This window comes from Diplotaxodon limnothrissa, linkage group LG3 (assembly GCF_057381915.1).
Source record: "Diplotaxodon limnothrissa isolate DT_005_m linkage group LG3, D_limnothrissa_male_GT1.1, whole genome shotgun sequence".
NCBI classification, from domain to species: domain Eukaryota; kingdom Metazoa; phylum Chordata; class Actinopteri; order Cichliformes; family Cichlidae; genus Diplotaxodon; species Diplotaxodon limnothrissa.
Window position 1 is genome coordinate 1612090 of NC_140598.1, and position 26807 is coordinate 1638896.

Consider the following 26807-nt stretch of genomic DNA (forward strand, 5'->3'; position numbering starts at 1 on the left):
CAGGTTAAATTCGGGTTTTTTTTTTTTTTATCTCATTCAAGATTTTTAACTTAAATTCAGTAATTAATTCATTTCAGTGCATACATTCAGATTCAAGCATTCACACTGCAGTTTCTTCAGAAAATGCACTTTCTAGTGTGTATTTTGTTGTACAGTTATTTTATTTTCAACTTTAATTTATATATTTTATCTTATTCTTCCCAGTTAAATTTACCCTTCATTCTAATTTGTGTTGTACAGTTATTTCATTTTTAACCTTAATTTATATTTTATTCCTTCCTAGTTAAATTTACCCTTTTTAATTTTTCATATTTATTTCCTATCTTATTCATAGCCTTTTCCTTTTTGGTTTTCTTTAGGTCACGAGCAGTTGTCCAAGCATTTCACTACATATCGTACTGTGTATGACTGTGTACGTGACAAATAAAATTTGAATTTGAATTTCGTCTCCATTAACCGTTTCCACATCGCCTCGCTGTCTCCTCCCATTATCTCCCTAACCCTGAAAGTCTTTTCCACACAAAAGCAACCTCTTGTGTGAGTTAGGCTGCGCCATAGTGTTTCCTGTTTTACTTTTGGTAGTCTGGTGCGCTTCCTGTTCAGCTTTGTTTGCCTGTTTCGTAAGTTAGCTCACCTTCAGCTGTGCTGCCGTCCCCATTTGCCCACATTTATGTGTGTGTCTCCCTCTGTGCTGCATCGCGACCTCCCTCATGGCTGTGTGTTCGTTTGTGAGTTGAGTTTTGTGTTTTATCCTGGTCGAGTGTTGTATTTATTTTTCCTTCATGCAATAAAAATGGATGTTTTTGAGCCACAGTCCTGCCTGCTCCACACAGTTCATGACAATTTATTTGCAACATCTTTCTTCTGTCTCAACATCTGACTTCACCTGTTGACATACCTGACAGCTCATATGTCTGTTCATGTTCCCAGTAATATAATCATTTTGTTCGGTCTAAAGACGTCAGTCTGAATAACAGAAGCAACCACCTCTGTGTACTGTCATAGACTGGTGGTGATAATGACTCCCTGTTGAAGTAGATCCAACATTTACTGGCTAAATTACTCATCGGAGGACAGTCACATGAGAAAACTAGGACACCCTATGAAAACCTGTATATTGTACAACATATTTGGACATATAGATATTTAATATCAATTAAAATCATACTGAGGGATCCAAACAACATAACTAAACAATTAAAAAATAAGAAAATCCTTTTTAAAACTTTATGTGAAATGTAATTTAGAAAGAATGCAATTTCTGGTAAGGACTAAATTAGTACACCCCCACGTGTCATCCTACTTAAACTGGTTAGACATCACGTCAGGTGCACACGATCAGTAGATTGTTACCCAGCATTTTAAAGGAGCCCTATTTAAACCTCAGATTGAGTTTGGTGTGCTCCTGACTGTCGAAGTGAGCGCCATGGTGAGATCTAAAGAGCTGTGTGATGCCCTCAGAAAGACTGGTAAGGGGTTTAAAAACAACTCAAAAGAATTTGACATCAGCCCTTCCACCATCCGGAAGATTGTTTATAAGTGGTGGACATTCAAAACAACTGCCACCATGCCCAGGTCTGGCCGTCCAAGCATATTCTTGCATATTCATAGTGCAAGATGCTCAAAGAAGTCATCAAAAATCCTAAAATGTCATCACAGGAACTACAGCAGGCTCTGGCTCGATGTGAAAGTGCACAACTCTACTATCAGACAGAGACTACACCAGTTTGACTTTCACAGGAGCTGTGGAAGGAGAAAACCGCTGCTCTCTGAGAAAAATGGTAAATGGCCTGTATAGCGCTTTACTAGTCCCTAAGGACCCCAAAGCGCTTTACACATTCAGTCATCCACCCATCCACACACTGGTGATGGCAGCTACATTGTAGCCACAGCCACCCTGGGGCGCACTGACAGAGGCGAGGCTGCCGGACACAGGCGCCACCGGGCCCTCTGACCACCACCAGTAGGCAACGGGGGAAGTGTCTTGCTACAATGTAGCTGCCATCACCAGTGTGTGAATGTGTCGATGACTGGTTGCCCAAGGACACAACGACCGAGACTGTCCAAGCCGGGGCTCGAACCGGCAACCTTCCAATTACAAGGCGAACTCCCAACTCTTGAGCCACGATCGCCACGAGAAACATTAAGGCTAGACTGAAGTCAGACCGAACGCAGACAAAGACCACGACTTCTGGAATAAAGTTCTTTGGAGAGATGAGTCATTTGGACACCAGAGCAGTCAAGATGTTTGGCGTAAACCAAATCCAATCTTCAAAGAAAAGAACCTCATACCAACTGTGAAGCATGGAGGTGGCAGTATCATAGTTTGGGGATGCTTTGCTGCAGCAGCACCTGGCCAGCTCACCATCATAGATCATCATCTGACTGTGTATCAGGGGGTGCTTGAAGAACATGTGAAACCATCTGTTAAAAAATTAAAGCTGAAGCAGAACTGGACACTGCAGCCTGACAATACACCAAAGCATACCAGCAAATCCACCAAGGACTGGCTAGAAACTAAGCACAGAGTCCCGATGAACAAGGCGTCTGTGATGGCTGAAGCCCAAAACATATCCACAGACAGCACAGGTGTTATACTTTATATTACAGTTTAATCAGGTTTTGTTTGCTTCTTTAAATTTAGATGTTAGTTTTATTTATTATGTATTCAGGGTCTGTGTCAGAGATTAATGCAGCCATTACAAACTGAACTCTGAAAGCCGTGACTCACATCCAACATCTAAATAATAGAATAGAATAGCCTTCATTGTCATAAATAAATGTCTATTGAAAAATAATGAGGCACGTTTTTCATTTTTGTTGTTTTTTTTAGCCAAACTAAAAAACACTAACAGGACATTTCCTATAAAACGTTGTTTAATCTTCCAAAATAATTTCATTTATTATTATCAATAATTTAGCTTCATTTTTTGTGTTTAGTTTTTATTTCTGTTTGAACTTTTTGAGCTCTAGTTTTAGTTGTGAGTTCAGTTTTAGTGAACTACAATAACTTCTGTAAGACCGCCATGTTGAATCTGTATCTAGCACACTTCTATCCTAAATATTAATGTAAGCAAATATATCTAAATATTAAGTAATATCCTGCTGTCCCTGTAAATATAAACACCCGGAGCTCAGAGGCTCTCCGGCCGAGCTCAGACCACATTCAGTGTGTTTGGTCCGACTCCCGGAGTCTGATCACACACTAACAAAAAATGGCGGACACACTCGGCCTCGTTAGAAAACATTACACACTGACTTTAACGGAGAGACCGGAAATACAAACACACAGTTTGTTGTGTGAATAAATCCAACATGAGCTGAACAAACAGTAAAGTTCCTAAAGACAAACTGTTAAAGGAGGAAACGAAGCAAACTTACAGTTTCTTCACACCAACAACAAGCTCCACTCCACGAAGCTCAGCAAAGACGAACTTTGAGCAGGAAAAAAAAAAAAAAAAACTTTGAGCAGGAAGGAAACACCCAGAGAGGCGTTTGAGGACACTCAGAAGGAAGTCTGTGTTGCATTCAAGTGAAACTTGGAAATTCACAAATCTTCAACCAACACCTTGGTTGATTCATTTCTGCCGGTTTTCCTGTTTGAAACACAAACATGTGTCATCACTTTGTTGTTCTTCTTCCTGCAGCGTTTGAATGTTTCAGCACTGAACTGATGTTGGTTCAAAGCTCATTTCAACCTGTTGAAGTCATGAATGAAAGTGCAGACTGAGAGTGGATCACATGATGTTTAAGGTGAGTCATGTGACATGTTCAGTATTGTCACACGTGTCTAGATTGTCCCAGATATCATAACTGCTCAAACACTGATGATTATATTTGAAGCATTATTACTCATGGTGTAACCAATACGTCTACTCACCAAAGAATGAGTGAAGCAATATGGATAACAGCAGAGGACAATTTATTTAGGGTCTGATGGCAATTTACCATCGGTGTCCAGCACTTTAAAGGATTGGACTGGAGCACATCTGTCCTTAACATACCCTCTTAAACATCAGCGTGACACGGATACATCAAAGGAAACTTAGCCGACTATAAGTGCAAATGTTTCAACCTGAACATCTTAAAACTTCTCTGGGATACAATGTAAACAAAGACATGAAGAAGAAAAAAATATTTCCACCAATAGTCACTTCTCCTAGCCAGAAGACAAGTGAATATATTATGTAAAGAGTCCTTTTTCTCAGTCCTGGGGTTGTAACAGCACAACCTCCTCAGTCCGTAATCAGAGAGTGTCTATTTGACAACAACCAAAATGTCTTTGGATAGTCTTTGTGAATGCAAACAGAAAAAAAACAATGGTGTTAGCTGGCCAGCAAAATAAAGAGAGTGTATGGCACTGAGTGCGGGCGTGTGTGTGAGTACTTCGGTCCAAATAATCGAGGTCCGGATGGATGAACGGATGGCAGCCGCTTGTCCTTTAATGGCACCAGCGAGACAGCACAGCAGTAAGACAGCACAGTAGTAAGACAGCACAGTAGTAAGGCAGCACAGCAGTAAGACAGCACAGCAGTAAGACAGCACAGTAGTAAGACAGCACAGTAGTAAGACAGCACAGTAGTAAGGCAGCACAGCAGTAAGACAGCACAGCAGTAAGGCAGCACAGTAGTAAGACAGCACAGTAGTAAGGCAGCACAGCAGTAAGGCAGCACAGTAGTAAGACAGCACAGCAGTAAGACAGCACAGTAGTAAGACAGCACAGTAGTAAGGCAGCACAGCAGTAAGGCAGCACAGTAGTAAGACAGCACAGTAGTAAGGCAGCACAGTAGTAAGACAGCACAGTAGTAAGGCAGCACAGTAGTAAGACAGCACAGTAGTAAGACAGCACAGCAGTAAGACAGTACAGTAGTAAGGCAGCACAGTAGTAAGACAGCACAGCAGTAAGACAGCACAGCAGTAAGGCAGCACAGTAGTAAGGCAGCACAGTAGTAAGACAGCACAGTAGTAAGACAGCACAGCAGTAAGACAGTACAGTAGTAAGGCAGCACAGCAGTAAGGCAGCACAGCAGTAAGGCAGCACAGTAGTAAGACAGCACAGTAGTAAGGCAGCACAGTAGTAAGACAGCACAGTAGTAAGACAGCACAGTAGTAAGACAGCACAGCAGTAAGGCAGCACAGCAGTAAGACAGCACAGTAGTAAGACAGCACAGTAGTAAGACAGCACAGCAGTAAGACAGTACAGTAGTAAGACAGCACAGCAGTAAGGCAGCACAGTAGTAAGACAGCACAGCAGTAAGGCAGCACAGCAGTAAGACAGTACAGTAGTAAGACAGCACAGCAGTAAGGCAGCACAGTAGTAAGACAGCACAGCAGTAAGGCAGCACAGCAGTAAGACAGTACAGTAGTAAGACAGCACAGCAGTAAGGCAGCACAGTAGTAAGACAGCACAGCAGTAAGGCAGCACAGCAGTAAGACAGTACAGTAGTAAGACAGCACAGCAGTAAGACAGTACAGTAGTAAGGCAGCACAGTAGTAAGACAGCACAGCAGTAAGGCAGCACAGCAGTAAGACAGTACAGTAGTAAGACAGCACAGCAGTAAGGCAGCACAGTAGTAAGACAGCACAGCAGTAAGGCAGCACAGCAGTAAGACAGTACAGTAGTAAGACAGCACAGTAGTAAGACAGCACAGCAGTAAGGCAGCACAGCAGTAAGACAGCACAGCAGTAAGGCAGCACAGCAGTAAGACAGCACAGCAGTAAGGCAGCACAGTAGTAAGACAGCACAGTAGTAAGACAGCACAGCAGTAAGACAGCACAGCAGTAAGACAGCACAGCAGTAAGGCAGCACAGCAGTAAGACAGCACAGCAGTAAGGCAGCACAGCAGTAAGGCAGCACAGCAGTAAGACAGCACAGCAGTAAGGCAGCACAGCAGCAAGGCAGCACAGTAGTAAGACAGCACAGTAGTAAGGCAGCACAGCAGCGAGGCGTCTGGCAGGAGAACGAACAATAGTCTCTTTTTTTAAGGCTACTGCAGAAGGAGATATTCCCCGCTAGCTCACCCAAGCTTGCTCTCTGGCACAGCTACAAGCCACGTGAGCTCATAGCCCCTCCCGCTAGGATGTACTACCACAGTCGACTGTCGTAAAGCAGCCGCAAACCAATAGCAATTAAAAAAAACTCAAAATCATTGAAGAACATTTTATAACACCCAATATAGATATATACATATATACTGAATATCACACAATATCAGATAACCAAACTAACACTGGGTTACAATGGCAGCAAAGTTTGAATGGAGCTCTCTGTCTGTGCTGATTTGTCGCCCTCTGGAGGTCAAAGCACAAACTGCATGATGTCACTGTAACCACAGAGGGACAGGAAGTGCTTTTAAATGATGAAACATGTCAGTGATGCTGATAGTGTGTTCATCACAGACGCTCAGGAATCAAAGTGAAAGCAGAGAAACTGGAATGAATCAGGTGTTGTAGAAGATGGAGAAACAGGTTGGAGGATGCTGCTCCTTCTTTGAGATCAAACATGTCGTGTTGTTCACGTGCTGTCAGCGTGACGCACAGAAACCATGGAAACAAAGTGTGAGTGAAATCAGTCCAAAGTAACAGAGTGAAGAGCAGCAGATGAAGCACAGAGGACACAAAAGGAAGGAAAGAAGGAGACAAGGTCCATCTGTGTCCTTTCAAACAAGCTTCAACGTCCAGGACTGAAACATGAGTCCACATATTTATACACATATTTATTTAATGAGAATAAAACAAGAATATTTATAACACATCAGCAATAATCAGGCCTGGGATCCTCCTGGTTACAAACAGGGTCCAGGACTGGGACCCTCAGGTGGATCCTGCAGGGTCTGGTTCAGGAAAAGGTTTCAGTAGAAAGGTATGATTTCATTTATTTGAAGAGATCAGAGCATCATTCTGATTATTAAGCTCAAGTCAAACATACTAATGTGCACGGCGCCGTGACACTTAGTGATCTGTTGTTGTACATTTGTCACGTGTGTGTATTTGTTGTTGTATTGTTGCTGCCATGATGCATCACATGGGACCATCACACTACCACCACCATATGTGACTGTTGGCTCCTTTTCATTGATGCTGTGTTAGTTTCAGATGTAACAGGACTCAAAGCTGTCAGAAAGCTTTTGTCTCATCAGTCCACAGAGTCTTCACCTCCACCCTGTATTTTCCTGACACGTCCTGCAGCGCCTCCTCCTGGTAGAGCATGTTGTGGCCATTTTTTTTGAATGTTTATAAAATGCAATTTGTATTCATTTTTGTTCTTTCTTTAAAGGTGTAAGAATATACTGACCTGGTTTTGTTCTGTAAATTTGTAATTAATTTTATTGGATAAGCTTTTGGAAAGTGATTGGTATGTTAGCTTATGGACCCTCCCATTAATCAAGAGATTAAGAGCACCCTGGATGGGTGTGGTAGAGAGGTTTTTGTTTGCCAAATGTCAGGGAAGACGGGAGGGTTAGAAAATGATTTTTTTGACCACTTTTGAAGTTGTTAAAGCAAATTAAGTTAACTTTTGTTTAATTTTAAGTTTTAAGAAGTTATTTGGCTGATTTCTGTTTGTAATTTTTCACGAAATAAACAGCATATGATTTTAAACAATGGAGTCAGAAGTGCGTTCTAAAACAAACCTCCCGTTGCCACCCACGGCCTTTTCTTGGACTTTTTTGGTGTTTGGAAAGTAAAAGGCCGCGACAGAGCAGTTTGTTGCCCTGATTTCCATCAAACGTCAGCTGACTGCTGGAGCCTGAACTGTCCCTGTGCTCCGACCTTCAGGACTGAACACCAGAGTGGAGCAGAGAGCCTGAAGAGCCTCCAATGTGTCCTACAGGATGGAGTCATGTTGACATGAAGTTCAAACTGCCTGTGTCACTTCAACACACTCTCACAAAGAGTTTCTAACCTTCACTTCCGGCTTAAATAAAGGTTTTTGACATAACGTTGTTCTTGTTCCAGAATACAAATATTTTTTAAAGTATTTGTCCGAAATAAGTTTTTCGTAAAACCACGTTATTCGTGCCTTTCTGAATACCGTATTCTGGTTGGGCTCTCCTCCTAGTTGGGATCATTGTCCTTTGCTGGTGCCTGTATTGTGCAGCCATGAGGAGCCTTAATGATGCAGCTGCATTATTTATAACAGAGGTTAGTGTTCAGCTCTGTCACCACTCTGGCCACATGTCGCCACACTTGTACTTCCAGCTCTGAGCTGCTGCTGCTGAACACGTTACTTTGGTACTTATGTCTCCAAGCAGCATCACAGCTTTCAGAGAAGACAAAAGCATCATTTCCTGATAATGTGTGATGTGCTCATACGAGATGTAAAGACTGGTAGTTTGAGGAAATCCTTTCAAAAACACATTTGCTTGCACAGAGCAGTGAGCCTTCCTGGTTTCTTGTAGATTACAAACAGGATTGGAGTGATGAGGTACGCGGTGCTGCTGTCTATGGGACGACCTGGACATCAGAACCAGCCCAGACCCAGACATCTACCAGCACAAGTACAGAGCCTTTATCTCACATGTCTGAGCATTCGTTCACCTTCATCTGTCTGTTCTTACTGACGACTCTTCATCCAGTCCACCTTAAACACAGTGGCTGTGTTGCTGGGATGGGAGTTACCTCATGGAGCTGTCATTGCAGTAAAACTGTTTGTGTGTGTGTATTTCAGTCCTTATGAATTAAAAAAAGTCGACTAACGTGACACTTGCAGACTGAGTGATGCTGGTGGTTTGTACTGGGTGTGAGACAGAGCTGACCCCTGACCTCAGGGTGGATCAATCTGATAGAAAACTCTTGCTGTGTCCGAATTCAGGGGAAGGATGCTCATGAGGACACTACCTACCTACGTCACAAGGTAGTGTCCTTAGACTGACGGGTAGTCAGGAAGTGAGCGGCTGTGGACAGCCCCCTTTTTTCTCCATAGAAACTTTATTAAACAACATGGATCAACACAGGCCTGCAACGTAGGGTTTATCTCTGCCGGCTTTAGGTTTAGTTTGGGACTGTAATTGTGTTATCACTGGTGGTTTACACTGTGTGTGTGGGGATTCTGTGTACAGTGGGTAAATTGCTGTGTGTGTTTTTGGTTTGCCTGAATACTGAAACCTGACATTTTATTATTTTATTGTTTTTCATTGTTTGGTAAATTAAAGAAGGGTTGCATGCTCTACTTTACAATGTGTATGACATGATTTGCTGCACTGTAGTCACTAGTGTTCATTTTCGTGTGTACTGCTACTGTTAAGGAATAAGCTTCATTGATCCCAGAAACAAAAGAGGAGTTAATGTAAGAGTATCGTACGAGAGTACACTAGAGAAAGAACCCAAAGCCCATTTATTTAATGGTATTGAGTAAATGAGGGCTGTGTGTTTCTGTCATGAAGCTGTCATGTGTGCATATCTGTGGTCAGTGAAGCTGATTGTGATTAATAGCTACACTACAGAGTGCCCACAGAGTTGTTGCATTGCTTGTTAGCCTTGTTTAGGGAGGGCTGGGTTTCTTTGGAGCCCCAATTCATTAAAGTTAGTTCAGCACCAAGTGAAAAGAATCCCTGAAGACTCAGCACAGAAAGTGTGGGACACAAGTTTGCTTTGGAGACATGGACTGAGTTAGAAAACTAGCCAACATGATTTATAACGGACAGTCATCATTAATGATGGAGAACTGAAAGGACATGAAGGCTGCGCTGTGACACTTTGTGATAGCTGGAAACTTTAACTGTCATCAGAAAACATCAAATATTCTGGATCCTCTCTGCAGTGTCTCTTCTTTCTTCTGTGACTTCCATGGATTTTAGCTCAAAGATGTTTTTAAATGACCTCTGCAGTACTGACCTGTACAAAGAGCTGTCAGTCTCAGCTCTTCTCTCCCAGCACTGGTGGAGCAGGTGTAGTTGCTGCTGACAGCCATTGTTGGTTTTCTCAGAGACGGGCGGAGGTCTGAAGTGTTGAGAGCATCAGCTCTCATCGATGTGCGCTGCTGTAACGCTGCTGTTGTCCTCTGAGATCACCAGGTATGAAATCCGAGTACTGATCTTTCCCCCTCATTCACTTCCATGAGCACAGAAGGCATGCTGGGAAACTGAGGACACACCAACAGATGTAGAAATGTCCTGCATGCTGTGGGTTTGAGTCCTCACAGGTGACAAATTAGCTGCAGAAACCCAAGCCAGGTGTCTGAATACTGACACATGGACTCTTCCCATCCAGAGGGAGGATTTAGTCGCACTTTATAATAACTACACAATAGTGAGCATTAGTATGTAGTTTATTAATGGAACCCAAACTGTTCCTTTGATACCTGACTTTCAGGACCTCCAAGTCTGCACTTATGGTTATTATCAGTTGGAGCCCCTCCTCATTCTTCTTCTTTGGTGCAACCCTGTAAATTTTGGGGTACCCCTTTTGGCCCCTCCCCTTTTCTACAATTCCCCTGTGGGAGAGGTGGGTGTCATTTCTTTCCCAACACTGTACAACACTGAAAACCTTAGAAATATGGTATCTAAGCAGATTCTTACTCTGGATGGCATTACCTTGGCCTCCAGTAACACTGTGAGGAACCTTGGAGTCATTTTTGACCAGGACATGTCCTTCAACGCACATATTAAACAAATATGTAAGACTGCGTTCTTCCATTTGTGCAACATCTCTAAAGTTAGAAATATCCTGTCTCAGAGTGACGCTGAAAAACTAGTTCATGCATTTATTACTTCCAGGCTGGACGACTGTAATTCATTATTATCAGGAAGTCCTAAAAACTCCCTGAAAAGCCTTCAGCTGATCCAAAATGCTGCAGCAAGAGTCCTGACAGGGACTAGAAAGAGAGAGCAGATTTCTCCTGTTTTGGCTTCCTGTTAAATCCAGAATTCAAAATCCTGCTCCTCACATACAAGGTCTTAAATAATCAGGCCCCATCTTATCTTAATGACCTTGTAGTACCATATCACCCTATTAGAGCGCTTCGCTCTCGCTCTGCAGGCCTACTTGTTGTTCCTAGAGTATTTAAAAGTAGAATGGGAGGCAGAGCCTTCAGTTTTCAGGCCCCTCTTCTGTGGAACCAGCTTCCAGTTTGGATTCAGGAGACAGACACTATCTCTACTTTTAAGATTAGGCTTCAAACTTTCCTTTTTGCTAAAGCATATAGTTAGGGCTGGACCAGGTGACCCTGAATCCTCCCTTAGTTATGCTGCAATAGACGTAGGCTGCCGGGGATTCCCATGATGCATTGAGTTTTTCCTTTCCAGTCACCTTTCTCACTCACTATGTGTTAACAGACCTCTCTGCATTGAATCATATCTGTTATTAACCTCTGTCTCTCTTCCACAGCATGTCTTTATCCTGTCTTCCTTCTCTCGCCCCAACCAATCACAGCAGATGGCCCCGCCCCTCCCTGAGCCTGCTTCTGCCGGAGGTTTCTTCCTGTTAAAAGGGAGTTTTTCCTTCCCACTGTCGCCAAAGTGCTGCTCATAGGGGGTCATATGATTGTTGGGCTTTTCTCTGTATGTATTCTTGTAGGGTCTAGCTAGCATAGCAATGTAAAGCACCTCGAGGCGACTGTTGCTGTAATTTGGCGCTGTATAAATAAAATTGAATTGAACACACACCATGGACATTTTGAATCATGCCGTGTCTTTTGGACTCACTACTGCCCCTGCTGTTTTTCAGGCGGTAGTGAACAACGTGCTGAGGGATTTTTTTGAACATTTTTGTGTTTGTTTATTTGGATGAAATGGTGGAGTGAGACAGGTGGGAGGTCTCAGGAGCGATTTGCTCGACAATGTCACAAGTTCATGATGCTCATGGCCTTGGACAAGATGCTGGTATCAGGGTGCACCTGCTTTAGCACCTTGTACACGTAGATGACGTAGCTCTCCTTTCTGGTTTTTCTCTTCTTGCCAGCAGTTTTAGTCTTTCTTGCCTTTATTTAACTTGCACAGTGTAGCCCATTGGGTTGTGAAATTACTTTCAGCTATTTAAAAGGATTTTTAAGAAGTGTACAGAGGGATTAAAGGAACATATTTATGTCATTTAAGCATGTTTAAACAAATATGTACCATCTCTGTGTGAGTAAAAACAATCACACAAGTTAACAAAGGAAAAACAAAAACCCCAAAATCATAGCTGCTCTATAAATCACATTATTTGCACCTACATTTACAATTTTAACTATTTTCTGGCATTTTGTAGACGCAACTATATATCTGTAGTTTCAATAAACTGCCAAATGACTGATGTTTTCACTATTCCATATCCTGTAAATTGATATTGATCAATTTCCTTTCATTGGACTTATTTGTTCTTTTTGCTGTTCTCCTTCATCCAGGTGATGATGACGTGAAAGTTAGAATTATATTACAGTCTATATAGTGTTTAAAAATAAAATCCTTGATTAAGAAGCCAGCAGAGGGCAGTAGAGTATAGCTCTAACGTTTATTAATGAAGGGAACTTGGTCTCTTGCTGTGGAGATGTGTGGAGATATATGTATATGTGTTGCGGGTTCAAATATTGAGGATGAAAGCAAAAACAACCATGGTCCAGAAGAGTTAAGTCAAATGATGATTTTAATGAAACACGCATCGTGGGGAGATGAACACTGCAACATCAGCATCGATCTCCGCCCAATAATATACAAGCAGTTGTTTTTATAACATCACGGTTGGACTCTTACATCAAGCAGGTACAATACATGATTAAGTTTCAAAACCACAAATGTTCTGTTGACAACTCTCGACACATTTAAAAAGAACGTTTTCTCCGTCAGCACGTCAGGTGCTTCCTGTTGATCTTCTAACCCTCGCTTATATCCTGCAACATCAGACGCACGTCTTACAACAGTTGCAGTCACAGGCTTTGCAAGCTATGGTTGAACTCTTACCTAAAAATGAGTGTGTCTACTCTATGTGTGTCGACCTCAAATGCACTCTGTCTCACCTCGCCAACAACCTCACAGAGGCCACTCTCATGTGTGTAATAACCTAACAGAAACTATATATGCACATTGTCAAAGGAGCTTGCAAAGAAAAGCATCTGGACTTCTTTATATATGTATATATGCAGCTGTGGCTACAACTGTAGCTGCGAATGGGTGGATGACTGGGTGTGTAAAGCGCTTTGGGGTCCCTAGGGGGGACTAGTAAAAGCGCTATACAAATATAGGCCATACAGCCCATATATGTAATATGTTGAATAAATGTTTTAATCAAATGCCACTACTCAAAGCTTAATAAAAAGGATATAAACAAATAAAAGATAATAATGAATAACCTGGTTATTCAAACAGCATCATCCAAACAGCTCCTCAAAATAACAACCAAAAAATGCACACTTTACAGAGGAAACAAAGACACTTTAAAGGTATACTTCATGGCTTATTCTGAGTCATCTGTTACCAAGCAAACTCAAGCCTGACGCATGGTGAGGCTCCCTCTGCATCACTTATCTGTCAGGGCTCTGTGTGCGGGCAGGCGGATACAAACGCAGGACTCGGACACAAACGTGAAACTCAAAACCTCAGCTTCATTGCTGACATGAAAACCAAACGTGAAGTGACCACTGAAACCAGAGACCAGGACCACACAGGCATAATCTGAGGGTACGACGCAACACCAAGCACGGGAAAACACAGGGCTTATATACACAGGGTGGTAACGGGGGAATCGGCTACAGGAGGGAGACACAGCTGGGAGAGATCAGGGCTAACGAGACAGGGGGAACAAAGCTGCACACACTAACATAAGACAAAGACTTTCACAATAAAACAGGAAACATGAATCACAACTCAGAGACATGGACTCAACACAGAGACAGAAAATGACACATGGAACTGCACTATACATGAAACCACAATTCCTAAAACATGGATAACAGAAACATGAAACTCTAATAATAATAATAATAATCCCCACAACCACAAGAGAACAAGGAAACAATCCATGATGCAAAATAAAACCAAAACATAATAAACTCAAAATACTGTGTCCAACGGACCCAGAACCGTGACAGTATCGACGCGCAGGGTACCCCCCTCGTGTCCACAATTGATGTGCAGGGTCCTGTTATTGAATGCTATAGAGCTCCCTAAACGTGCCGCGGAAGAGCCTGTTGTCCGTATATTTATATATTTCCAAAATCACATGGTAGTGACGTGTACAGAACACAATGAATTATATAATGTAAACAACTACCTGAGAAACAGCAGATACAGCAGATAAATTAATTATGGGCTATTACTTTTGTATCGTTTATTGCATTTATGGAGGGAGTGATGTATGCTGGGTAATGGCACAGCTAGCTACTGGGTGACTTTATTCACCCACTTCGGCTGTTATCAGTCCATACAATGGGCGTCATTAGCACAAATCAGTCCCATAGATATGGACCATCTCCTGCTAGATTGTTCAGAAGGTTGTTCTCATCCATCCAGATGGAGGATCACTAACAGGAGCGTGGAAGACTCCAGAATCCACTCTGGCTGGAATCCGGTGGATATGCAGTGTGTACAGGTAAGACCATTTACACGGACAGCATTTATAGAATGACTATTAAAAGTCAGCGAGTGTCAGTAATGTTAATGTGGTTATGTTAGTAATACACCGAGTGCTAATATAACAGCTTTAAGATGCATTTGTAGATATTGTTACGTGTTTTACCGTCTTTATGGTGCTAGCTTAAAGTTACGGTGTAAACGTAAACACCTGACTTGGTGTTGCAGAGATCATCTGCGGGTTACCCTTCTGAAGCCTCCATCGCGGCTGTTTACTCATTGTAGTGTGTACATTACCTTACTTGGTGGTAAACAGATGTTGTTTTTAGGTCGTAGCTGTAGAAGCCTCCTATGACCCACTCTGCTCATGATTCATGACGCTGTTTACTCAGAAGTGTGGGCCTTAGTTTTGCACAACGCTACGCTAACTGAAGTGCTGCTGCTTTGCTTTTACCGTCTGTTCCTGTTTCGAGGTTTCTTTTCCTGCTGCTGCCAGCCTCCTAAAGTGGACGTCGGCGTGGACAGCGGCCATATGCATGCCGGCTACGGGAGTCGGCTGGCGTGCACATTGATTGACTGGATGATTAACTTATAGTCGGGCAGACGGTAAGTTGGAGCAATACGGCGATTCCGTCTGCTCCAGATTTTAAAGTTTTATTTAGATTGTATGTTGTTTTCAATAATTATTAATAAGTTGTCAAACTGTTTTATCATTGAACCTCGTCTCTGTACTGAGTATAGCGAACCTAACTGCCTTCTTGGTGATTAGTGTTACTTCCAGTATTCTCTGGGTGAAATTCCCAGGGTGGCGTTGTCTTTTAAACTGTGAACAGTATTTACTTTATTCCCACCTCGTGCTGCCACACAAGGACGGCTCTTCAGATCTGCTGATGCTTAGCACTGTGCACATCTGTCTTCCGGAAGATAATGATTGAATAAAATGATTATAAATACTTTGACCACACTGAGTCGCGTCTTCTCTGTCCAGTAGAAGAATAAAAGAACTGGGATCAATAAAACCTAGTCGCTCGCCGATTTTCTTTAATGTCAGGTTCACAACGTGAGTGCCACTGTCACTTGTGATTTTCCCCGGGATACCCCACCCGAGAATGATTTTTGACAGGAGGCCTTTTGCCACAGCACTGCTGTCTGCTCTTTTTGTGGGGAATGCTTCTACCCACTTAGAAAACATTACTACTACCAGACAATACATCTTTCCCTCGGCTGTTGTTTCATCTGCTCATTTTGTCATGGCCAGAAGGTCCTCACCGGTCGATCTGCCAGTTTGGGTTGTGTTTGTGTGCACTTTGTGTGCGGTTTTCTCCTCTCCGCCCAGTGTGTGTGTTCTTTGTTGTGATGTGGGAACATGTACTTCCGGGAACTGTGGCACGGAACGGCAGCTGACCCGGGAGGAGTGTCCCGCGCTGGAGTCGCCAGATGTGTGCTTAATCACTTCGCCAGCTGCTACTAATCATTTGCCATCCCGAAGCAGACCTATTGGTTGGATGACAGCCAGCGCTGGAACGTTGAGCTAAGCCAGGTAGCGCAGCTGCGATTTAGTGTTTCACGATTGTGAACAAGAGAGTCTCCAGGATCCAGGGAACGGAAGAGGAGCTTGCAAGAGAGGGAGTTGGTCTACTGGACTATTATAGAATAGAATAGAATAGAATTCAACTTTATTGTCATTGCACATGCACAGGTACAGGGCAACGAAATGCAGTTTGCATCCATCCAGAAGTGCTTTAGTGATATAGATATATTACAATATATATTAGCAATAATATAGATATGTGAGTATATTACAGAAATGGGTCTATTATGGTATGTTATAATGTACACGGTATGAAGTATGTTGTGAATATTCTATAACTAAGTATGTACAGGCTGTAGTGAGTACAAGCTATGTACAGGATATGAACAGGATATAAATATGAAAAACTATACAGAATATGAAATAAATAACTTTACAGAATCTGAGATATACAGCTATACAGAAATGGGAACTATGCAAGTTGTAAACAGTTGTAGGATTAAAGATTATCGAATGTACAGAATGATTATTTACACAGAGCTATACAGTAGTGCAGTTAAGATAAGTGAGGGTGTAGATAGTTTCTACAGAGGCTATATAAAGTGCTAGTGGTTGTGAGTGGTGGTTCAGTCCATGTTATTATTGTGTTTGAGGGTACAGTTGTCCATTGTGGGTGTGTGTATGTTCAGTCCATGAGTTAACGTGGGTCAGATGTCAGGAGGCAGAGTTCAGGAGTCTGACAGCTGTGGGGAAGAAGCTGTTCCGGTACCTGGTGGTCTTAGTCCGGAGGCTCCTGTGGCGCCTCCCAGAGGGCAGGAGGGTGAAGAGTCCATGTGATGGGTGACTGGGATCTTTGATGATTTTCCCAGCCCTTTTCAGACACCGCTTCCTGTAGATGTCTTTTATGGCAGGAAGTGGTGCTCCGGCGATGCGCTGGGCAGTTTTCACGACCCTCTGCAACGCCTTCCGGTCCGAGGCAGAGCAGTTCCCGTACCAGACTGTTATACAGTTGGTCAGGATGCTCTCGATGGTGCAGCGATAGAAGTTCACCAGGATGTCTGAGGACAGGTGGTTCTTCCTCAGAGTCCTCAAGAAGAAGAGGCGCTGGTGAGCCTTCTTGACCAGCTTGGAGCAGTTGGTCGTCCAGGTGAGATCCTCGGAGATGTGGACTCCCAGGAACTTGAAGCTGCTCACACGCTCCACAGCCGTCCCCTTAATGTGGATGTTAATGAATGAATGTTAGAACCATCGGCAGGTCTGCAGTCGTGGGTGAAGAGGGAGTAAAGGGCTCATCACACAGCCTTGTGGTACACCGGTGTTCATATTGCACTGTCACCTTGTCAGGGAGAAGTCACCTTGTCACTTCACTGCTCTTTTGGATTACGGAGTCGAACTGTTGCCGTTTTTTCACTGTAAATAAATTCACCATCACTTCGCAAGGAGTCTCGCGCCTGAGTCCTCTCATTCCACTCTCCATGACACATTTCCAGGACCCCCAGGAAGGCCGCCGGACCAGATGGAGTGATGAGATGAGATGATGAGATGAGATAGCCTTTATTTGTCAGTTGCAGGTCTTTTGCCCACAACCGAGATGACAGACCTTGCCGACCGTACATACAATACAAACATCACATTGGGGAGACAGGTCAGGCCAGGTAGCGAGGAAAAAAAACATTGAAATGTGCAACACAAAAGGATAATACAGGAATGCACAGGTATCAACACACCATAGCACAATAAACACAGACAAGCAACATGGGAAAGAGTTCCAGTGTGTACAGTGGGGCAAAAAAGTATTTAGTCAGCCACCGATTGTGCAAGTTCCCCCACTTAAAATGATGACAGAGGTCAGTAATTTGCACCAGAGGTACACTTCAACTGTGAGAGACAGAATGTGAAAAAAAAATCCATGAATCCACATGGTAGGATTTGTAAGTAGACCTTTTAGGTGACATGAATGAGTTGAAGTTATGAACTGTTTCTGAGAGACAAATAACACCAGGATCCTTTTTTAGGTAGCTGACAGCTGGTAACTGTGCAGGGGTGGGTCTAGCAAAGTGTTGCCAGGGGGCCAGGTAGGGCATTAACAGGGAGAGGGGGGCACAAAGAAAAACTTTCTTATTCTCATTTAAAATGTCTAGCTTTTATTAAATAATTATTGATAGATTGATACATATATACCATCAGAACAGTGAACATCACTGTCACAACAGCGTTTGTTTTCATTCAAAGGCTTTATGATTTTTCCTATAATGGTGGGCTGGTCTCTAGTCAAAATGCCCGGGCCAATTTTCTGTCCCAGTCCAGCCCTGTATGCAGCTCATCTGCAGTCTGGTGTTACCTACATCTTCCTATTCAGAAGGCAGAATTTCAGAGTTCTGAGTACAATCAAAAGCACCACGACTGCAGTTTTTGTGTTGGATGTAAAAGGCGCACATGACGCTGTGACGTAGGCTAGAATCATGGCGTCGGTCAACAACGGTCCAGGCGTGGGATTTCTCTCGTGGAAATGTGCACATTATCTTTTCCTTTCTATTGGTAGGTGGCACAGTGCACTGTGGCAAGTAAGCAAGCTAGAAGACTGCAAAGTTATGGAAGCAACACATTAACAAGAGAATTCTGAGTAAAACCAAAGTTACTTTCCCTAGTAACTAGTTACTTTGAAAGTAACGAGTAACTTGAAGTAAGTGAGTTACTTTTGATAGAAGTAACTAGTAATGTAACTAAGTTACTAATTTAAAGTAACTTACCCAACACTGGTATCTACTATTGCACGATCTTCTGTACAATATAAAACACCTTTAGGCGACTGTTGTTGTGAGTTGGCGCTATATAAATAAAATTGAATTGAGTAAAATTCCTTTTTTGACCTGAAACCTTGTTGTAGCTGTAGAGTGAACACACTGATCCCAGATCAGCTCTCACACTGCCACACTGTTTGCTTTATTTGGAATATGAGTAATGCAAACATTCACAGTTTCTCTGTTTCCAGTCTATAGATCCCGTCACACTTTTTACCTTCACCTGTGCAGTAAAGAGTGATAGCAGAGCTGAAACCAACTATCCAATCAGTGAGCAGCATCAACACCTGAGCTTCATTCAAATGTGGTGACAGGCTGGGGTTGTTTGTTCAGCTGCAGGGGAAGTTTGCTGTCGCAGCTGCGATCATTTAAATGTGACTTTTCATTAGTGTGGACGTAGCCTTAAACAGAGTTATGAGTATACCTGCTCTAAAAGGACTTTTTTTTTTTTTTACAAAATAATGACAGTAAATAATTCACAGTAAAATGAAGCTCAGTGCTAGTCTGCTGAGTCCCTCCCACCTGTCCACCGTCAGGTGGAGTCCCGCGTCCTTCCAAGAAGCAGCTCACTTGCGTGTCCATGTTTAGTGTCCAGTTGTAGAGTGGAGCTTGTTGTTGGTGTTACTGTGATGAGCATTTTCAATAGATCTGTACCAAACTTTGGAGCCATCAGACATTGATCAGTGATCTTTCTTTAACTGGAAACAATCAGATAAACTCAGTTTGTTCTTAAGAATTCAGCATTCATATATCTGCATGTTGAGTCTTGAGTCATAATGTGCAGCTGAATGAAGCTCACTTAACGATGTTATTTGCGTTACTCATGTAAAGTTTAAGATAAGATAAGATAAGATAAGATAAGATAAGATAAGATAAGATAAGATAAGATAAGATAAGATAACCTTTATTAGTCCCACACGTGGGAAATTTGTTTTGTCACAGCAGGAAGTGGACAGTGCAAAAGTTATGAGGCAAAAATTAGAATACAATAAGAATAAATACAGTACACAACTGTACAGAATAGAATAAAATAAAATACTATATACAGTAGAATAAAATATACAATAAGATAAAAATAGAATACAAATACAAATACTATATACAACTGAGTAAAAATACAGCGATGACAGAAAAGATTATTGCACTTAGTATTATTGCATATGTGTGGATGTGTGTGCTTGATCAGTTAAAGTCTTTATTATGGAGTCTGACAGCAGTGGGGAGGAAAGACCTGCGAAATCTCTCCGTCCCACACCGTGGGTGCCGCAGTCTCCCACTGAAGGAGCTGCTCAGTGCTGTCACAGTCTGCTGCATGGGGTGGGAGACGTTGTCCATCAGGGATGACAGCTTAGCCGCCGTTCTCCTGTCACTCACCACCTCCACTGGGTCCAGAGGGCATCCTAGAACAGAGCTGGCCCTTCGGATCACCCTGTTCAGTCTCTTCCTGTCCCCAGCAGAGATGCTGCCGCCCCAGCAGACCACGCCATAAAAGATAGCAGAAGCCACAACAGAGTCATAGAAGGTCTTCAGGAGTGGGCCCTCCACTCCAAACGACCTGAGTCTCCGCAGCAGGTACAGCCTGCTCTGCCCTTTCCTGTAGAGGGCGTCTGAGTTATGAGTCCAGTCCAGTCTGTTGTTCAGATGAACACCAAGGTACCTGTAGCTGTCCACAGCCTCAATGTCCATACCCTGGATGTTCAGTGGTTGCAGTGGAGAATGCTTGTGCCTGCGGAAGTCTACCACCAGTTCCTTGGTTTTACTGGCGTTGATCTGGAGGTAGTTCAGCTGGCACCAGTCCACAAAGTCTTGGGTCAGACCTCTGTACTCCTTGTCGTCCCCATCAGTGATGAGGCCGACTATTGCAGAGTCATCAGAGAACTTCTGCAGGAAGCACTGGGTGGAATTGTGGGAGAAGTCTGCAGTGTAGATGGTGAAGAGGAACGGAGCCAGAACCGTTCCCTGTGGGGCCCCCGTACTGCAGACGACCCTGTCCGACACACAGCCCTGAGTCCTCACATACTGTGGTCGGTCGGTGAGGTAGTCCAGGATCCAGGTAGTGAGGTGATGGTCCACTCCAGAGTTCTCCAGCTTGTCCTTCAGAACCGAGGGAAGAATAGTGTTGAAGGCACTGGAGAAATCAAAGAACATGATTCTCACAGTGCTTCCAGCGGTCTCCAGGTGAGCGAGGGAACGATGTAGGAGGTGAATGACGGCATCATCCGCTCCAATGTCAGGCTGGTAGGCAAACTGAAGTGGGTCCAGTGATGAGCTTGTTAGGCGCCGAAGCTGAGCCAGGACCAACCGCTCCAGGGTCTTCATCAGGTGGGATGTCAGAGCCACCGGCCTGTAGCTGTTGAGGTCCTTGGGGCGTGAAGTCTTTGGCACTGGTACAACACAGGAGGTTTTCCAGAGCTGTGGGACTCTTCCCAACCTCAGGCTCAGGTTGAAGAGGTGCTCCATCACCCCACACAGTTGGTCCGCGCAGGACCTGACGACCCTCGAGCTGATGCCATCTGGGCCCGCTGCCTTCTTGCCATTAATCCTCCTCAGTTCCCTCCTAACCTGGGTGGTTGAGAGAGACAGGCTGGAGCCTTGTGTTGAGTGTGTATTGGATGCTGCAGTTGGGGGTGGGGGGGAGTGAGCAGGGTGAATAGAGGAGGTGTGAAGTGTCTGAGGTGGAACAGCAGCAGTGGGGGTGGGTGAGTCTGCAGCCGATGTTGCAGACTGTCTCATGGCTGAGTCAAATCTGTTGAAGAAATGATTCAGTTCATTTGCCCATCTCACATCCCTCCCAGGCAGAGAGTTCTGCTGTTTGTGGCCTGAGATGGTTCTGAGGCCTCTCCAGACTTCACCAACGTTGTTTTGTTGAAGCTGGTTCTCCATCTTCTGCCTGTAGCTCTCCTTCCCATTCCTTATCAGTCCCCTCAGCTCTCTCTGCACCCTTTTCAACTCCTCTTTGTCTCTGGATTTGAAGGCCCTCCTCTTCTGCTTGAGGACGGTTTTAATTTCTGGGGTAATCCAAGGTTTGTTGTTGGAGAAACACCGTACAGTCCTGGTAGGTACGGTGTTATCCACACAGAAGTTTATATAGTCAGTAATGCATGTAGTAAGGCTGTCGATTTCCTCACCGTGGTCGTCACAGATCACCTCCCACACAGTCGACTCAAAACAGTCCTTAAGAGCCTCCTCGCTCTCCTCTGACCATCTCTGCACTGTGCGGGTGGCTGGTGGCTCCCTGCGCACTAAGGGCTCATACACAGGGACAAGGTGCACCAGGTTGTGATCAGATCTGCCCAGGGGAGGGAGAGGTGATGAACTGTATGCCTCTTCTGCCTTGGCATACAGTAAGTCCAGTGTTTTATTGACTCTGGTTGGGCAGGTCACATACTGGGTGAAGGTGGGCAGTGTGGAGTCCAGTGAGGCATGATTGAAGTCCCCTGATATTATGAGAAGGGCTCTCGGAGATTGTGTTTGCAGTCTGCTGACCACTGAGTGAAGAGAGTCACAGGCTGCATCCGCGTTGGCCGAGGGGGGGACATACGCTGTTATCGCGATAACATGCGAGAACTCCCGGGGCAGGTAGTACGGACGCTTGCTAACGGCTAACAGCTCAATGTCTCTGCTGCAGAGTTGCTCTTTTACAGTGATGTGCCCAGGGTTACACCATCTGTCGTTCACAAAAACTGCCAGTCCCCCTCCTTTCCTCTTACCGCTGTCTCTGGTCCTGTCCGCTCGCAGCAGCTGGAATCCCGGTAGTGTCACGCTTGTGTCCGGAGTTAGCGATGTTAGCCACGACTCCGTTAGCATCATGATGCTACATTGCCGGTACTCCCTCTGTGACCAGGTTAGCGACGTGAGCTCATCCATCTTATTGGGCAAAGATCTTACGTTTCCAATGATTACAGAAGGAAGAGATGGTCGATAACGTCTCCTTCTCGGGCGACGGCACTCCTTCCCAGCACGACACCCCCGTCTTTTCCTCCTCAGCTCGCTGGGAATATCGGGTCTGTCCGCCGGCAGTACCGCTGCAGGACTCAGCGCTAACAGCTGATCCTTACTGTAAACAAAGGATCTCTGCTCTGGGTCCCCAGACACGCGTGAAAAAAGTAGAAATAAACTGAGAAAAACGACCAGGACTAGCACAAAACGGTAGAACATGGTTGCAGAGTCTAATTACTAATATGTTAGTTATAAAAAAATTACGAGAAAAAAGATAAGAAAGAAAGAAACTCAGAATGAGCAGAGCTGCTGTAACAGGCTGCCGCACACGGGGGGCGCCGGAAGTATCACCACATCACCACACAACACACAGTCAAAAGCACAAAAGAACATTAATCAGTCACTTGTTCACCATTAATAGCAACAACATCACTTTATAATAAATTGATAATATTTTATTATAATGTCCTTCTACATCAGACACTCAGTGAAGCGGGTTTGTTGGAGATGCTCAGGTGTAAAGATCAGAACCACTTTAACAAGGATTACATCAGGTGTGATCAGCTCAAAGTCTGTATGAGACCTTGTGGTCTCCTGTTTAGCAGAGGTGAGGACCTGCAGAGCAAGAAGCAGTCTGATCCAGACTCTTCATGCTGTCCTTTAACAACAACTTCCATTCATGAGAACGGAAGAAGGAACAGAGCAGACCCAGCAGCACAGGTGGGAGGGGCTCATCAGTTCATTTGACTGGACACTGCAACATTTCTCTGCTTTCTTCCTCTTTCATTTACATTAAATTTGTATTTTATTTCCCTGTGTGTGTCTCTGTGTTCAGATGTGACTCACTTCTTTTTGATTGTCCTGTTGAATGTTCATCTTGGTCAGAGGGCCCGGTGGCGCCAGTGTCCGGCAGCCTCGCCTCTGTCAGTGCGCCCCAGGGCAGCTGTGGCTACAATGTAGCTGCCATCACCAGTGTGTGAATGTGTATGTGACTGATTGTGTAAAGCGCTTTGGGGTTCTTAGGGACTAGAAAAGCACTACACAAATACAGGCCATTTACCATTTACCATCTCTACTGATTTGACTTTTAGACCTCAGAGATTATTTTGCTGCTCACACAGGTACCGGCTAGATATAGGCAGGCTCACCTCAACACATGGCTTGGGCTTTGGAATGGTAAATGGCCTGCATTTGTATAGCGCTTTTCTAGTCCATAGGACCCCAAAGCGCTTTACACTACATTCAGTCATTCAACCATTCACACACACATTCACACACTGGTGATAGCAGCTACATTGTAGCCACAGCTGCCCTGGGGCGCACTGACAGAGGCTTTGGAATCAGCCTCCTGGAGAGAGGCTGGACTCTGTCTCAGTCTGGAGTTGCCCCCGAACCAAATGGTGGACACCAGAGCTGAGGGGAGCCACCAAGCTGAAGAAGGAGTCCTATTGGGCTTAGTTAGCCTGTGGAACTTGGGAAGCAGCTGATATGTAGCGTGCATGGGTAATGTGGACCTGTATGAAAAAAGGCAGTGGAGTGGAACCCAGAAAGCCTACCGCCGTTGTCCTATCCCAATATCTTTGCGCACCTTGCCTGTGGAGTCAGCGCATAGGGGAAATCATTTTCGTGAATATAAATCCCTGGAGGTGCATATCTAATTCACAAACGGTTGGGTACAAGATTTGGTCGTTTTTAAGCCTCCACGTTGTGAGTATGTTGACCATATGACCAAGATACAGCCAGAGGTTGCACATAACATGGACTTCTCCTCAGCAGCTGCCCCCAGAAATTGCTCTAGATGAACGATTGATGCCAGCTGTGCGTTGCCATGTAAATAGTTTGCATACTTGCTAAGTACATGTGAACAGATCTTGAATTTAAAAAAACAACATACTTTTCTTGTCTGTTTTATTGAAACCACTTTACAGAAAGTACAATTATTTACAATGAACTGTGCATGCAACACAGCAGTTTTATGAATATTCAACAAGAGCAAGTTTCATTTGGCCCTGGTTTGACAACCACACATGGGGCACATATTCACCAAAACACAGCACACCTTAACAGTCTTATCAAGCAGTGTTGTGTCTTCACCCTCACATGATATGAGTAATCAGATTGGAATTGTAGTGTGTAGCTTCTTGAACTTGTTACGCAAACTACTATTACTCGCTCAACATGAATTCTCAGGTGGGCAATTGCTCTCGTTTTGGGATGGCAGAGAACTCGATATGCGCTCGGCTGACCGCTGCAATCCAAGCGTGACGTCTTCGTTTAGTAATATCGGATACATGAGATCCCTCCCGTTGCCTCCAGAAGGGGAAACGATGAAAAGAGAGCCAATTTTCCAGCTTCTTGCCTTCCTTATCGTGTGATCTGCCATTGCAACCGACAACACAGCACGTACGAACCATAGCTGTTGCTTCCGTGTGCTTTGTTTGGCCTACTTTCATGGCGGGAGGGGGCGTGGCTCCCCTCCTGTGACATCACGCTCCAAAGCCCTATAGAGATTGACAGACCACATGACTTTCGTGCATTGCATGCTGGGCACTGGTGGCAAAACAATCAAAGCAATGCATCAAATGCAAGCATTTGCAGCACCGCAAAACGTTCATTCTCCGGTTCCAATACCTTCTTGCTTTTTCTTTGCCCCCCAAAAAGTTATGTACAAAACCAAGAAGAACAATGCCGGGCCGTACGAAGACAGACTTGATGAAAAGTCAAAGAAAAGATACGAGGACAAAATCAAAGGAGTGAAAGGGTCAGACCCTTACGAGCACACAGAGTGGACAAAAGACGTTAGCGTGCTGCCCAACTTTCACCACGCTCATATTTATAATCATACGGTTCTTGGAGTGAGTGCATACACTCATGAAGTTTAGTAACTTCAGGTCACTGCAACAAGCCCAGGTACAGTTTACCGACGGATGGGTGCAGGACCTTGAAATGCACCGTGTAGAACAAAGACCATCGTACGAACAAAGGTAAGTTTACCAGTCTCACAAATCGTCGTCATAAATACACATTCGTTAACCGTTTATTAATATAACCTTTGAGCTCAACGGTAATTAATTAGTAGTGGAAATAATTTCTGGTAGCATTACAGAAATGTAGCAGTGACAATAATATTGTATGCTGTAATCGTACTGGACAATTAGTGATACAAAACAACTGTTTTATCCTGTGAATAAAAGTATATGTTTTTGTCAATGTACCATAATAACAGAAGCGAAACGCAATATTGTGTCAGGACAATTCACTATTTATGCACAATAAACAAAGGAGCATAGCAACAATTTCTGTTCAGCGCCAGACTTGCCTGTAACCTATATCACCAATTATGTTAAGAAAAATGACGTAATAACTACAACAGCAGACTGACCTTTGTGGAAATGCTTGGAGCAGACTAACCTGTGAGCTGGAGTGTTCTGGGACTGTAGCATCGCACAGATCAAAACTGAAAGGCTGGGTGGTTGAATTCACGTAGTCTTGTTGAATGTGTCCGTCGTGCTCAGTCTCTCGTCTCCCAAGCAGCTCTCCTTGCAGCACGGGCATCCCGGGGCCTTGGTGTGGTGCTCAACTGTTAATCTTCTCAGTCTGGTGCATTGCTCCAGGTAGAGGTTAGACTGCCTAGTACCTGGATAAGGTGCGGGGATTATTCTGCCCCATGTGTCTTATTAGCTTGGTCTTCTTCTGCTGGTGGCTCTCCTGCAAACAGCTTGCAGTGACTTGTGTGGATCCAAGTAGTTCATTCTCCAACCGTCACCGCTGTTTGTGTGATCAGCAGGACTTGGAATGGGCCCAGCCACCGCTTTGCCTTCCAATGTCTCCTCCTGAAATCATTCACCAGTATCCAGTCGCCTGGTCTAAATGGGTGCAGGGGTCCTTCTGCATGGGCAGGGCTGCTTTTACTGCTCGGTGTACCTGTGAGAGGGTCCAAGAGAGACTTTGACAGTACACAATCATTTCACTGTTGCACAACTCTGTAGACATACCTGTCCATTTCGGGGGTTCTTCCCCCACTCTGGCAGGTCGTCCTTACAAGACCTCATA

The 26807-nt window shown here is 44.1% G+C and overlaps 2 protein-coding genes across 5 annotated transcripts in view; both read right to left on the reverse strand.

Moving 5' to 3' along the window:
• The window catches only part of LOC146634253 (NACHT, LRR and PYD domains-containing protein 3-like), a 675133-nt gene that overhangs the window by 73701 nt on the left and 574625 nt on the right, over nt 1–26807 (reverse strand). The gene's annotated exons all lie outside the window — the stretch shown is intronic.
• On the reverse strand, nt 1373–26806 carry LOC146634254 (uncharacterized). The gene is made up of 5 exons (XM_085375064.1): nt 26750–26806; nt 23230–23369; nt 21541–22182; nt 2293–2424; nt 1373–1466 (listed from the first exon to the last, which is right to left on the reverse strand). The coding sequence occupies exons 1-5, from the start codon at nt 26804–26806 to the stop codon at nt 1373–1375; spliced, it is 1065 nt and encodes a 354-aa protein (XP_085231190.1).

Bases quoted from the DNA above. Each gene is read 5' to 3' on its own strand.
- LOC146634254 (XM_085375064.1), bottom strand. From the start codon at position 26,806: ATGAGGTCTTGTAAGGACGACCTGCCAGAGTGGGGGAAGAACCCCCGA. The intron at 23,370-26,749 runs GTATGTCTACAG...CTTGCTCTGCAG, and splicing joins AGAACCCCCGAAATGGACAG to GTCCTCACCTCTGCTAAACA. The intron at 2,425-21,540 runs GTCTGCAACATC...ATTTTTTAACAG, and splicing joins TTTGACTCAGCCATGAGACA to ATGGTTTCACATGTTCTTCA.